The sequence below is a fragment of the Perognathus longimembris genome, chromosome 8 (genome assembly GCF_023159225.1).
Source record: "Perognathus longimembris pacificus isolate PPM17 chromosome 8, ASM2315922v1, whole genome shotgun sequence".
Lineage (NCBI taxonomy): Eukaryota > Metazoa > Chordata > Mammalia > Rodentia > Heteromyidae > Perognathus > Perognathus longimembris.
The window spans coordinates 18,790,997-18,804,772 of NC_063168.1; the positions used below are offsets into that span (position 1 = coordinate 18,790,997).

The 13,776-nt window shown below is 38.0% G+C and overlaps 1 protein-coding gene across 5 annotated transcripts in view; it reads left to right on the top strand.

Moving 5' to 3' along the window:
• Ehbp1 (EH domain binding protein 1) overlaps positions 1–13,776 on the top strand; it is a 270,123-nt gene that overhangs the window by 25,982 nt on the left and 230,365 nt on the right. For all 5 annotated transcript variants that reach the window (XM_048352600.1, XM_048352599.1, XM_048352602.1 and 2 more), the window contains exon 3: positions 13,236–13,293. In XM_048352600.1, coding sequence (XP_048208557.1) covers positions 13,236–13,293 — 58 coding nt within the window. The remainder of the gene's footprint in view (positions 1–13,235; positions 13,294–13,776) is intronic.

Below are 13,776 nucleotides of genomic sequence, written 5' to 3' on the forward strand. Positions count from 1 at the left end.
TCCTTTCATTCGAAGCCTGTTTTTGTCCCTTGCTGTAAGGTGGGTCTCTTGTAGACAGCAGATGTCAACTTTTTGTTTGCGAATCCATTCTGCCAGTCTGCTTCTCTTTATCAGAGAGTTTAAACCATTTATATTTAAAGAAATCAAGGATAAGGGTGTTTTTTCTCCTTCCATTTTCTTGTTGGGCTGTTTTTTCCTCTTTTTTTTATTTCTTGTCTTTAGTGAGCTGTTCTTTCTGATGGACTTTGGCTATTGTAGTTTCTTTCTGATTCTGTCTGTGTGTCTTTTACGATCTCTGTTGGGTGGGGCTCCCCTCTTAGAATTTGCTGTAGGGCTGGTTTTTTATTCACATACTCCTTTAGCTCCTCTTTGGTGTGGAAAGATCTGTTTTTCCCTTCGAATGTGAACTCCAATTTCGCTGGATATTTCACCCGAGGTTGCAAATTGTTAGTCTGAAGTACTTGGATGGTGTTCTTCCACTCACTTCGTGCTTGGTAAGTTTGTGTGGATAAGTCAGATGTTATTCGAATCCTCTTCCCATTGTAGAAAGTTTCTTTCTTCGCTTTGGCTGAATTCAGAATTTGCTCTTTAATCTTGAGGTCTGTAGTCTTGAATATTATGTGCCTTGGGGTGGCTTTTCTGGGGTCTGGCCTGCCAGGTGTCCTATAGGCTTCGGTTACCTGGATGGGGTCCCCTGTGAGATTGGGGAAGTTTTCTGCAATAACTTTATTGAGAACATGTTTAAGCCCTCTGCTCTGGTATTCGTCTCCTTCTTCTATTCCAATTATGCGCAGATTATATCTCTTGTCTTTGTCCATTAGTTCCTGTATTAGTCTGCCCTGAAGCTTCACCTTTTCTTGGAGTGTGGTCATTTTCTGGTTGTTGTCGTCTGCCTCATCATCCTGGCGAGAGATTCTGGATTCCATATGGTCCACTCTTTGTGTTATGGTTTCAATTGCGGAGTTTATGGATGTCAGAGAGCTATTTATGGTTGTCAGATCAGCTCTGATCGTGGAAATTTCTTCCTTTAAAGAGTTGTATTTTAAATCTATCTTTTCATGCATTTCAATTCTCAGGATGTGAAGATTTTCTTTAAAGGAGGCTTGCATTGTATCCATTTTTGCTTCCATTTCTTCCTTGGCTTCCTGGGTGTCCTTCCAGATTTCCGCTCTAAACTCCTGGAATTGTTTTCTGATTTCATTTCTGACGCTTTCCATCATTCCTGTTAACATGGCCTCATTTGCTTTTTTAATCTCCATCTCCTCTTCAGTTGTGCTGCTTTTTGGAGCTGGCGAGTTGGCTTGCCCTTTGATGAACTGTGTTATGTTTCTTTGTGATTTGCGCATCTGGAGATCTGTGGATAGCTTCTCAGGTTTGGTTTGTAGCTCTGCCCTCCCTCCTGTGTAGGCGTGTCTACGGTAGCAGGTGCTGCCACTGTGGCCCCGCCCACGAGTGCAGGGTACGCCTACCAGAGCGGGTGCTGTCGCCGGGGGTCCCGCCCTCTTGTGCGCTGTGCGCCGTGCGCCCACTGCAGCAGGCTCTGGCAGTGTGGCCCCGTCCACAGCGGGGTACGCCTCCCAGAGCAAGCCCCGGGTTGTTGGGTTGTGTTTGCGCCCTCCCGCGAGTCCGTTGGGGGGGGTGGTATGTGTGGGGCCCAGTGGGATCGACTGTCCGGGCGTGGGTTAGCACCCTGAGACCTCGCCTCCGCTGCATGGGGGGGACGTGATCAGGCCCAGGTGTCCCTGCTGTGCTGGTATTGCCCACCAGCGCCTGTGATTTTAGTTGTGCGCCGTCCGTCCCCCAGCCCCCGTTGGGAAGGGGGCGGGGGCGGGGCCGGTTCTGCCAGTTCAGGAATCTGTGGGGCCTTGGGGCTGCTCTGCCCTTCCCCTGCTAAACTGACTTCCCAGCGCCTGATGGGAGCTTCCCGCCTGATTTGGGGGTTCTTTGTTCCCTCAGGGTGGGGAGGGGGAGGGAGGGAGATCTAGCTTCTTTGTAGGGCTTGGGTCACTGATAGCTGGTCTCCCTTTGGGTGGGGGGGTAGTGGGGGACTCACTGATGCTGCATTGTGTGTGTGTCCCGCCCAGCCGTTGGTCCTTCAGGGGGTGGCGAAGTGTCGTGGTGGCTTCCCCGGTTCCCTCCTTCTGCCGCGCTGGGTTCCCCTGTCCGAACCCGGTGTGGACCCGAACTTCTTGTCGCTGCCGGTGTGTGTCTTGGTACGCACCCTCCCTAGTGACCGTGGGGTCGCCCGTTAACTGAATTCTGCGCTCCCGGCAGCTTGTCTGCCCATTGCCGGGTTCCCCTTTCCCAGCCTGGCCCTGTTTGGGCCAGGGTCGGCTGGTGGGGGGAGGGTGCCCTGGAGATTCTCCCGCTCCGTGTAGGTTTTCGGCTCTTCTTTTTTGCTCCTTTTTGTTTTCCTGCATTTCTCCACTGCTTCTGGCTGCTGGTTTTGCTGGGTTCTTGATGGGGTGTTGGGTGTTGGAGTTCCCAGCTCGCTATTCAGTTGTGGTGAGTCGGGGTGCCTCCCTACTCTGTCGGCGCCATCTTTCTTCCCTTCCTTAATTGACATTTAATAGCCCTCAACATGTTTAGTATGAATTGAACTTTATATAGTCAGGTATGTTTTCTTAGAAGTTTGAATGGAATGTAATTTTCAGCCTGAATGTTATGATTAAATAGTGTCAATATAGAAAGGGAAGTTCGTTATGAAATTATTTGATAAGAAATTTTGATATTCATATAATATAAAAGGAATTATATGTTTAATTTAGTAGGAAACTGAAAAGAATATTAAATATTAATTAAGATTGTTCCTTTTTGGTGATGTGAGGGATTGAGGACCTCCCTATAATTTTAACAGAGATTCAGCAAATAGTAGCATATTTGTTTTAACATTTTCTTCTTTCTCCATACATTGTTTTATTGTGTTATCTTGTACTTCGCTTTTGTCTTTGAAAAGTAGCATGAGAGGGGACGTCATTGCTTTGTTTCTGATTATAGTGGGATAATTTTGAGTTTCTTATCCTTAAGTATGATGGTAGTTGTAGATTTTGTTTTGGTCTTTTCTTTTTGATACTGGGGATTGAACCCCAGACATTGCACTTGCTAGACAAGCACTTGGCCCACTGAGCTACATCCCAGCCCTGAAGATTTTTTTTAAAAATAGTATTCTTTATCAAATGAACGCTTCTTTATTCTACTTAGCTAAGACTTTTAAAAATAATCTCTTGTTTTATTTTTCAGTAAGTATTTTATTTTTCACTTATTTTTATTTTATATATAACATTTGTTTTTATGTATTTATTCATTCATGCCAGTATTGGAGGTTTAGCTTTTTACTTATTGTTAGTATGGAGTGGCAATGTCTATTTTCTTACATATTGGTATGGAAACTAGAATTGTATGTTTTAACTTTTTTCAGGAACTCTAAACTATTTTCCATAACAAGTATACAGTTTTACAATCCCTACAGCAATGTACAGGGTTCTTAGTTCATCAAATCTTCGCCAACACTTGTTACTATCTCTTTTTTAGTATAACCTTCTTACTGGCTCTGAGGTGATACTTCAATGTTTAATAATGTACTTTCATCTGTCCTTTTACCTTTTTAATTATAATCTTTATCTGGTAGTGTGACTTTGGCAAGTGAAAATTTAGGTATAGTTCCACCTCCTTTTAGAAGCATATTTGCTTTTTTCTCATCCTCTCATTCTACAAACAGTTGTACCAGAGTCAGATTATAATTCATTGTTTTGACTATCAGTGCTGTTTGTACCTGAGTTCTATCGTCTTATCACATTTTCTCTTTTGATTTTCCTTATATTGATAACTATTAGTTTTTTTTATCACTCCCCAATATTTCTATCATTTCTATTTCTAAATTTTTCTTTTACCTCTCAAAATCCCTCACCAGTTAAGCACATTGGTCATTTCTTAGTTCCTGTGGTACTTCTCAATGCCCTTCTCTGCTTCAGAAAGGTATTTGTCTAGGCCTCTGGCACAAGTGACATTTGTTTTTTTTTTGCCAGTCCTGGAGCTTGAACTCAGGGCCTGAGCGCTTCCTAGCTTCCTTTTGCTCAAGGCTAGCACTCTACCACTTGAGCCACAGCGCCACTTCCAGCTTTTTCTGTTTATGTGGTTCTGAGGAATCAAACCCAGGGCTTCCTTCATGCACACTAGGCAAGCACTCTACCACTAAGTCATACTCCCAGCCTACAAGTGACATTTTGAGACCTACTCACAGTTATGATAGAGAGGGTTAGTTTTAACCTTTTAAGTTTATTTAAATTTCTTCTACTTTCTTTCCCTTTTGATGAAATCTGTTATTTTATTCTAGTTCTCATAGTTCGTCAATGTTACCTTTCAACTTTTCACTTTATAGTCTCCTAGTTCCTAGTGAAAATAATGGCATAAGTTCCACAATTATTTCTTCTTCATTAAATATTCCTGTTGTATTATTCATGGGTATAATATCTTATATTTCTGAGGACACTGCTGATATTGTACTGATTTCCTTCTCTTTCTCTCTCTCTCTACCTCTCTCTCTGTCTCTCTCTGTCTCTCTCTCTCTTTCTCTCTCTCTATAGCATCTTGCCTTTTGTATTAGAGGCTTTCATCAGGTCTGTTCACATTGACCAGGAAGACAGTACAAAACTATTTGGATGCTCTGTACATACGGATGAAGTGGGTGATAGCATTTTTTGAGGTTGCTGAAAGATACATGCTCAGTTAAGCATTAATAGGTTATGTCTGTCTCTACACAACACACACACATACATACACTGCTATATTAATATATAAAGGATTTATAATTTTTAATAGGACAAGCAGCACTATGATGGATTGTTGCCACATATGTATGTGATATTGAGCTTCTCAAACAATACTTAAAAAAATTAAATTGTTATTATAAAGGCGATGTACAGAGGGGTTACAGTTACGTAAGTCAGATAGAGTACATTTCTTTTTGGATAATGTCATCCCTTGTCTCACTCTCCCAATTTTTCCCTCCTGTTCCCACCCACAAGTTGTGTAGTTCATGTTCAACATAGTGTCTAGTGAGTACCACAACTAATATTTGTTGCTTTCTGTATTATTTTATAATATCACCCTTAATGGTTTCTTTAATTTAGAGATTTACTCTTGTTTCTCTAGTCCTATTGGAACAAACATAATGTGTTATTAATACAAATATTAATTTTTTAACATATGAAACTGTAACCTCTCTGTACATCAGTTTGATAATAAAAATTTGAAAAAAATATAGGCTTAAAACAAAACAAAAACAAATATTAATTTTTCCATGGATTATCTTAACTTATTCATCCATTAGTCCATTGGTCCTGTGAAGTTGGGTTGTATACTGGGGCTTGAACTCCCATGCTCTTGCTTGACTTTTTTTTTTTATTGTGGCTAGTGCTCTATCAGCTGAGCCATATCTCCACTTCTGGCTTTTTGGTGATTAATTGGAGATAAGAGTCTCTTGAATTTGTCTTTCCTGGGCTGACTTAAAACCCCAATCCTCAGATCTCAACCTCCTGAGTAGTTAGGATTATGGGTGTGAGCACCAGTGCCTGAATTTTCTATGAGGTGTTTATTTGATAGATGAGAAAAGCCGCTTGAGGCTTAGTTGATGCAACCAGATGAAGGATTAGGGTTCAAACCTGTCGACTATTTTGTGTATGTGGGGTGTGTGTGTGTGTGTGTGTGTGTGTGTGTGAGAGAGAGAGAGAGAGAGAGAGAGAGAGAGAGAGAGAGAGAGAGAGAGAGAGAGTTATGGGACTTGAACTCTGGGCCTGGGTACTATCCCTGAACTTTTTTGCTCAAGGCTAGTGCTCTGCCACTTGAGCCAGAAATCTACTTTTGGCATTTTGGTTTGTAGTTGGAGATCAGAGACTCAAGAAACTTCCTGCCTAAACTGGCTTTGAACCTCAGTTGTCAGATCTCAGCCTCCTGAATAGGATTATAAACATAAGCCACCAATGCCTGGCCAGATTTGTCTATTTTTATATGATTCTGTTATCTATTGTGTCTTCCTCCTTCCCCACAAGTGTTTTTTGAATACCAAGAAATCTCTTGAGATCCTAAAGTCAGAATCAAGACAAATGTAATTATCATAAACCAAATTGCATCAATTATAGAAGTGGATTGAGAGGAAATTGCATGAGTTATTTTTTTTGAGGGCAAGAAGGGTGTCAGATTGATATATTCCTTTTTCTAACTTTAATTCCTTGGAGCTAGATATGAAAACTAAAAATGCCAATATTTGTGTTAGTAATATGAGGTTTGTTCCAATAAGTCTAGAAAAAGAAGATCAAATAATAGGTTAAAATAGTCATTGTGTATGGTGCTATAAATTAACATAGTAGGAAACATTGTTTGGGAAGTTCTGAACTGCATACATACCCAGCACTTGTTGATGACAGGGCTCTCTCTGAAATATCTTTCTATTAGAAAAATTATGTCGTCGATACTATTGAACAGAACACTTTTTGATGGCCTATCACAAAACATATGCAGATAAAATATGCCATTGTGCATGTCCTAAATTTTATTGATGTTATCTTCTAGCTACTGTTACACGTTAGAAATACCTGTCAGCAAAGTCCATATGCATCATCAGTTACTTTTAGCAAAAGCAGTCACAGTAAGATATTTTGAAAATGACATGAATGATGCAAAATAAAAAGTGTTTTTATTTAAGTGACAAAGATGCTTTGCATCTTTTATAATTTGAACTTCCGGGCTGGGAATATGGCCTAGTGGCAAGAGTGCTTGCCTCCTACACATGAAGCTCTCCGTTCGATTCCCCAGCACCACATATTTGGAAAACGGCCAGAAGGGGCGCTGTGGCTCAAGTGGCAGAGTGCTAGCCTTGAGCAAAAAGAAGCCAGGGGGTTGGGGATATGGCCTAGTGGCAAGAGTGCCTGCCTCATATACATGAGGCCCTGGGTTCGATTCCCCAGCACCACATATACAGAAAATGGCCAGAAGTGGCGCTGTGGCTCAAGTGGCAGAGTGCTAGTCTTGAGCAAAAAGAAGCCAGGGACAGTGCTCAGGCCTTGAGTCCAAGGCCCAGGACTGGCAAAAAAAAAAAAAAAAAAAAAAAAAAGAAGCCAGGGACAGTGCTCAGGCCCTGAGTCCAAGGCCCAGGACTGGCAAAAAAAAAAAAAAAAAAAAAAGCTGTTATAACTGGAACTTCCCTTAATTTTTATAGAAAGAAAATGTATACTTGTATATGTACTTTCTCTTGCATTTATACATTTTTTTCCTGTTGAATTATTATAGCTTGCCAAATTACTTGCGAAGTAAGCATAAAGAAGTATAGTGTAGGGGCTGGGGATATGGCCTAGTGGCTAGAGTGCTTGCCTCCTATACATGAAGCCCTGGGTTCGATTCCCCAGCACCACATATACAGAAAATGGCCAGAAGTGGCGCTGTGGCTCAAGTGGCAGAGTGCTAGCCTTGAGCAAAAAAGAAGCCAGGGACAGTGCTCAGGCCCTGAGTCCAAGGCCCAGGACTGGCCAAAAAAAAAAGTATAGTGTACCCACTAAAGGATAAAAATAATCACCTGAGAAATAATAAAGTCATTTTGTTACAGTATTTACAATATCCAATCGTGAAATATTCAGTTATGGCTAAGGATCTTTTTTCCTAAAAAGTAATAATCTCATTTTTTAGTCAAGTGCCTATTCACACTTAGTTGGTTGTTAATGTTTTGAACTTTATTTTTCTCATTGTCAATGTCAATGTATTATGGATTTGGTGATGGGAGAACTATTTACTTTTTTACAGTCCATAGACACAATTACTTTATTTTTACTTAGATTTAAATATTCAGATTTAAATATTACAACTCAGATTTAAATATTACAGAGTTCTGAGGTGTTATATTTTAGAAATTTAATTTTATATAAATGAAACTCACTAGTACATAAAAAGGGTCTTAGCCCTTTGAAATGTAAGCTTCTGTAAGACAGCAAGTGTTTTTATTATTGTTATGTGTGTGTATTTTAACTTTCTGAGTTTTCTAGCTTTCTATAACATTGATAGGTCAATGTAGTAAGTGCAATCAGAAATCCAAACAGCCTAACCCTGTTGTTTGCTCACTTCTCAAAAGTATAGTGTTCCAGGTCACAGGGGCTCAGGAACCTTGATTTTAGGACTTTGCCTTCTACCGTTTCTAGAGTCCTTTCTATTCAGCTAGTATTGGAAAAGTATACTAGTCAGCTGTTTGTTTTACAACAAGAATGGCACCAAGCACTTGTCACAATTTAGCAGTGAGAAATTTTGTGGCCTTATGTCAATGTCCACATCGTGCTGGTGTGGTGAAGGGGCCAGGAGGCTACTTTGTAATACCTCACAGGATTAACACAGGCAGCATAGAATCTTTGAAAATCTTTTGCTGAGAAATATTCCTTCCCCTTTTATAATATTGGAAATACTAGCTAGTTCAAGATTGCTAAAAACAGAAGACCGCAAATCCTTTATCCCATTCCGGAATTTCTCATTTCCCCTTTAAACCATTAAATATTTAGCCAATTAGCGCCACCTATGTGAACTGTGGTGTTTGGAGGCAACAACAGTTTTAATATGTAGTCCTTTCATTTCATAAATTAGGCAATAGGCTCAGCGAAACACATTCCTAAGGTTTTTAGTTTAGAGGTAAGAAAAACAAGTACCTAACTCCCAGTCTAGAATTCTTTTCCTACATATTATTTCATCTTTGAAGGGTTCTCATTTATAAACTGGGATCTCCTAAACTAAATTGTTTCCCAATATTTTCTCTCAGTACCCTTCTAAGATACTTGCCCTTGAAAAAGGTGGAGATGTGGGGGTGCCTAATTGATGTAGAGGAGAATGAGTGATCTGAAAAGCATTTGTGATATTGTATGGACCAGTCAGTCTTACTGGAATACCACAGGAATGGCCCAACAATTGAAGGAGCTACAGAAAAAGGAGGGAAGCATGCTAAAGTCAAGACCTTATGAAACTTTATATGCTAAGACAAAAAATATATCCCTTCTACTTTCTTTGGTTTAGAAACAAATTAATTGTCTGTTCAGGTTTCAGGTGCTTTTTAAATTCAGTGCAATTAAAAAAAATTAGTTGTGTATTGTTCATAATTAATTCCAAACTAAAATTTTACTCATTAAAAAAATTTACCACATACTTTTAATACCTTCTCCAGAATAAAGTATTATGTATTCATTGTAGATAGTACAGAAATGTTCATTTCTAAAATGACATAAAATTTTGTTTCCTAGTAATATAATCACAGTATTGTGAGGTATTTTCTCTTGATGTCTTTTTTATTATATTAAATGGGAAAATTTAAAATCTATACTAAATAAGATAAGCCTTAAGTATTGTTCTATTCCTATAAATGTTCTTAAAAATTATCTTAACTTATATAATTTCTAGTAAACAGTCATTTTATAATTGCTCATCTTTTGTAGAATTTTACATTAAATTACTAATTACACTTTTTTTACAAATTCAAAGCAAGTGCACATCTTTTGTTGGGTTTTGCATTAAATGTGTCATTATTAATTACACTTTCTACAAATTCAAATCAACTGCATGTTTCCTGAGATATAAAAATTTTCTAATTAAGTCCTTTTTGTCTTTTTTTCTATTCTCTCCAACGTTGTGCTTTAACTGGGGTGTAGCTGTTCATCTCCCCACTAGACTGTGAACTTCAAAGGAGAAGAGCTTACCTCTTCTCATCTCTTGCTTAGCATAGAGCTAGGAGCATAGCAGATAATCAGTAAATTATTTGTTGAATGTTTATGATATTGGGTTTTTCTTAAGCCATTTCCAGTTTACTTCACACTTTTTTTTTTTTCAGAGCTAGAACTGAACTCAGGGCCTGTGTTCTTCCACTGTGCTAAATTTCCAACCCCACACTTAGGATCTTGAGTGGAAAAATGTACAGAATTCTAAATTCAAGATAGAAATACTTTTCTTTTAATTGCCTTACTACCCAGTTCCTCATTTAGTAGCAAAGTGAGGAAATGACATTTAATTGCATGTTAAAGTAGATACAGCTAACTAATTTATAATCTGGGTCATTGTAGTTCTCTTTTTCTTTACTACTGTCTTCTGTCCTCCCTGCTTTCTGTTCTCCAGAATTTAGGTTTAAGACAAAGCTTGCCATGGTCAGATTCAAATTGTTCCTTTTTATGGGCAATGGAAGTAGTGTAAAATGTTTATTTATGAGTGCAGTGTGTTTTCCAAACCGAAAGGTTTGAAAATTTCCAGTGGAACCCTTTAGACAGATTTCTCATGAAGTGTGGTTGTATATATACCGTGTGTGTGTGTGTGTGTGTGTGTGTGTGTGTGTTTATGTGTGTGTTTACCAGTTTAAATATTTTTAGTAAATATCTGTAAACACTTGTGTGTATTATGTTATGTATTATATGTTAGTCTACAGGATTTCCATTTTGAAGTGATGGGATGGGAACAAAGCATGTGCTTATTGGATTCTCTCTGAAACCTGAGCTCTGTCAGGTTTTTTGACTATTTTGATAGGAAGTTGTATGAATATAGGTCCTTTGTAGCTGGAGAAAACTCACAATTACTGTGGCCCCTTTTCCCTTGGAGTACATATGTAAATATTTAATGGTTCCTTTGTAGTGCAGCACGGATGCTTAAAATATTAATTATGGTCAGCCAATTGTGTGGTTATTGGTACCCTTCTGCTGAGAACATATTATCTTATTTTAGAACACACTGCTCTGTTTTGCTCCTTACAATCCTCATAATATCAGGTTGGGCCTGTTTCTATTTTTAGTGGAGACCTTACCCCCCCCCCCCCCCCCCAGTTTGGGAATCAAACCTAGGGCTTTGTGTATGCTCTGCAAGTCCTGAGCCACTGAGCTACATCTCTACCCTTAGGGGACATATGAATATGGTTTCTAGTCACGAAAAATGTTTCTCTCTTAGAGCATTGTCACATGTGGTATTTATGTACCTGCCATAGTTTCCTTTTCATAGAGTCCCAGACAAGGTAAGCACTCTACCACTTGAGCCATACCCCTTTAGTTTATTTTTTGGTTAGATATCATGTTTTTGCCTTGGCTGGTATTGGACTGCATTTCTCCTACTTTTTTTTTTTTCTTCCCTGTTTAGACAGGGATCTTGTTAATAACTTCTTTTGCTTGGCTAGCCTGGAACCACAATCCTCCTGGTCTCAGCTAAAAGTATAGCTATGAGCCTTCATACCAGATCCTCTTTGATTTTTGTTTGGCAGGACTGAGATTTGATTTCTCTTTGGCAGGACTGTGTCTGTTAGGCAGGCATTGAGCCACACTGTACCTAAAGCTGTCTTTTACTCTGATTATTTTTGCGAACTAATCTCAGTTTTTCTTGTTTTTTTTTTATTTTTATATTTAGAAATTAATTGTTAGTTTGCAATCTGTATACAGCTTTACTTAAAACAAAAAAGACAAAAACAAACCAAAACCAGTGAAACTAAGGTACTATTTGGAGGTCTGACCCCTTCCAGTGATATCTCACATTTTATGTAGGCTGACTTGGACTGCAATCCTACATTTTGGGATGAGATATGTGTAGCACTGCCCTAGCCATTTCTGTTGAGATTGGGTCCCAGAAACTTTTTTGCCTAGTTGGCCTGGAACCACAGTCTTCCTGATTTTAGTCTTCTGTGTAGCTATGATGATTTGTACACATCTCTGTGTCCAGCTATTTGTTCATATGGGGTCTAGCACACTTTTCAAATTGCTGGTTTCAACTTGAGATCTTATTGATCTAAGCCTTCTGAGTGATAACTAGGATTATAGACCTTTAGGAGGTACCTGGCTCCTCTCTTTTAGGAGGTACTTGGCTCCTGTCTCTTTAGGCACTTACAGGTATAAATTTTCCTCTTAGAACTCCCTTTGTCATGTTCAAAAGATTCTGGTAAGCTTTGATTGTATGAATTTCATTTCATGTCCATCCTTATTTCTCTAATAATACTGATCATTCAACAACATAATGTTCAGTGTCTCTGTGTTTGAATATTTTTGGTAGTTTCTTTCACTATTGATTTCTAGTTTTATTCCATTGTGGTTTGACAAAATATAGGAAGTTATCTCAGTTTTTTGAAATTTGTTGAGTGCATTTATGTCCTAAAATATGTTCTGTTTTAGAGAAATTTCCATATATTTATTTTTTCAGCTGTTTGGTGGAATACTTTGTACATGTCTATTAAGACCATTTTATATATAGTGTCACTTAATTCTGAAGTTTCTTTCTTCACTTTTTGTCTGGATGGCCTATTTATTAATGAGAGTGAGTTATTAAAGTTACCCAGTCTTTTATTGTGTAAGATGTGTCTGTGCTTTCTGTCCAGTAGTTTTTTTTCAAGTAAAATTGTATATATTAATGTTTCAGGCATATATGTTTGCAATAATTATTTCCTCTTGGTAGATTGCTTTCTTTATCAAAATGAAATGCTTTTCTTTATCTTTTCTGATTAATTTTAGAGTCTGCTTTGTCAGATATGAACATAGGTACCCCTTGCTCTCAGGTTCCATTTGATGGGAATTTTTTTTTCTTTTGTTCCATTTTAAGCGTTGTCTTTACCAGTGAAATGTGTTTCCTATAGGAAACAAACAATTGGGCGTTGAATCTATTCTACCATTCTGTGTCTTTTGATTGGAAAATCAACCCAGTTAATATTTACAGTAATTATTAAGCAATATGTAGTAGTTCCTACTCTATTGTTTTAAAATGTTTGATTCTTCCCTAGTCTTTATTTGCTTATCTTTTATTCTAGTTAAATTTATTTTCTAACTTTTATGGTTGCACTTACTTTCCTCTTCTATGTTTAGAATCCCTTAGGTATATTTGAAAGTTCTGGCCTAATTGTTATGAATTCCTTTAGTTTTTGTTCATTATGGAACAAAACTTTCAGATAATCTGGTTAGCAATACTAGATACAATAATCTGGGTTTGTGGGTATTTCTTTCAGAATTTGAAATAGATCATTCTATATCCTCTTTGCTTTTTAGTGTATTTTATTTGGTTTGTCCCAATGAATTGGCTTGCTTTTAAAAATGTGTATGGAGGAAATATTAGTCATTTTAGATTAGATTTCATTTTAATTCAGCATCTACTGTTTTTGAATATAGAGCTTTAAGAGTACTGCTTTGTAATTTAAAGCAAGTAACATTTTGGGCCTTTAGAACATGCTAAAATGAAACTTTACTAACTTAGATTTTCCTGTTTGACAGGCAACCAGACAAACTGGTGGTAGTTTGGACAAGAAGAAGTCGAAGGAAGTCTTCTAAGGTTAGTATGTTTTGTAAATTTCTTACTCAGAAATGTATTTCTTAAATTTCAGTAATTTAGTTAAATTCAGCTAAATTATTAAGCTTTTCTGACCCTATTATAGACTATATTAAAGTATTACTTGTTATTTGTTTTTTGTTTTTGTTTTGTTTTGTTTTTTTGCCAGTCCTGGGGCTTGAACTCAGGGCCTGAGCACTGTCCCTGGCTTCTTTTTGCTCAAGGCTAGCACTCTGCCACTTGAGCCACAGCGCCACTTCTGGCCATTTTCTGTATATGTGGTGCTGGGGAATTGAACCCAAGGCCTCATGTATACAAGGCAAGCACTCTTGCCACTAGGCCATATCCCCAGCCCCTGTTATATGGTTTTTAATTTTATTATTTAATTTCTATTATTTTTAGCCAATCTACTGAAAGTGGATTGGTCAGTCTTGAAATCTTTTAACGGCATTTTTTTAAGTGGGAGTCAAATGACTGAATTTTACT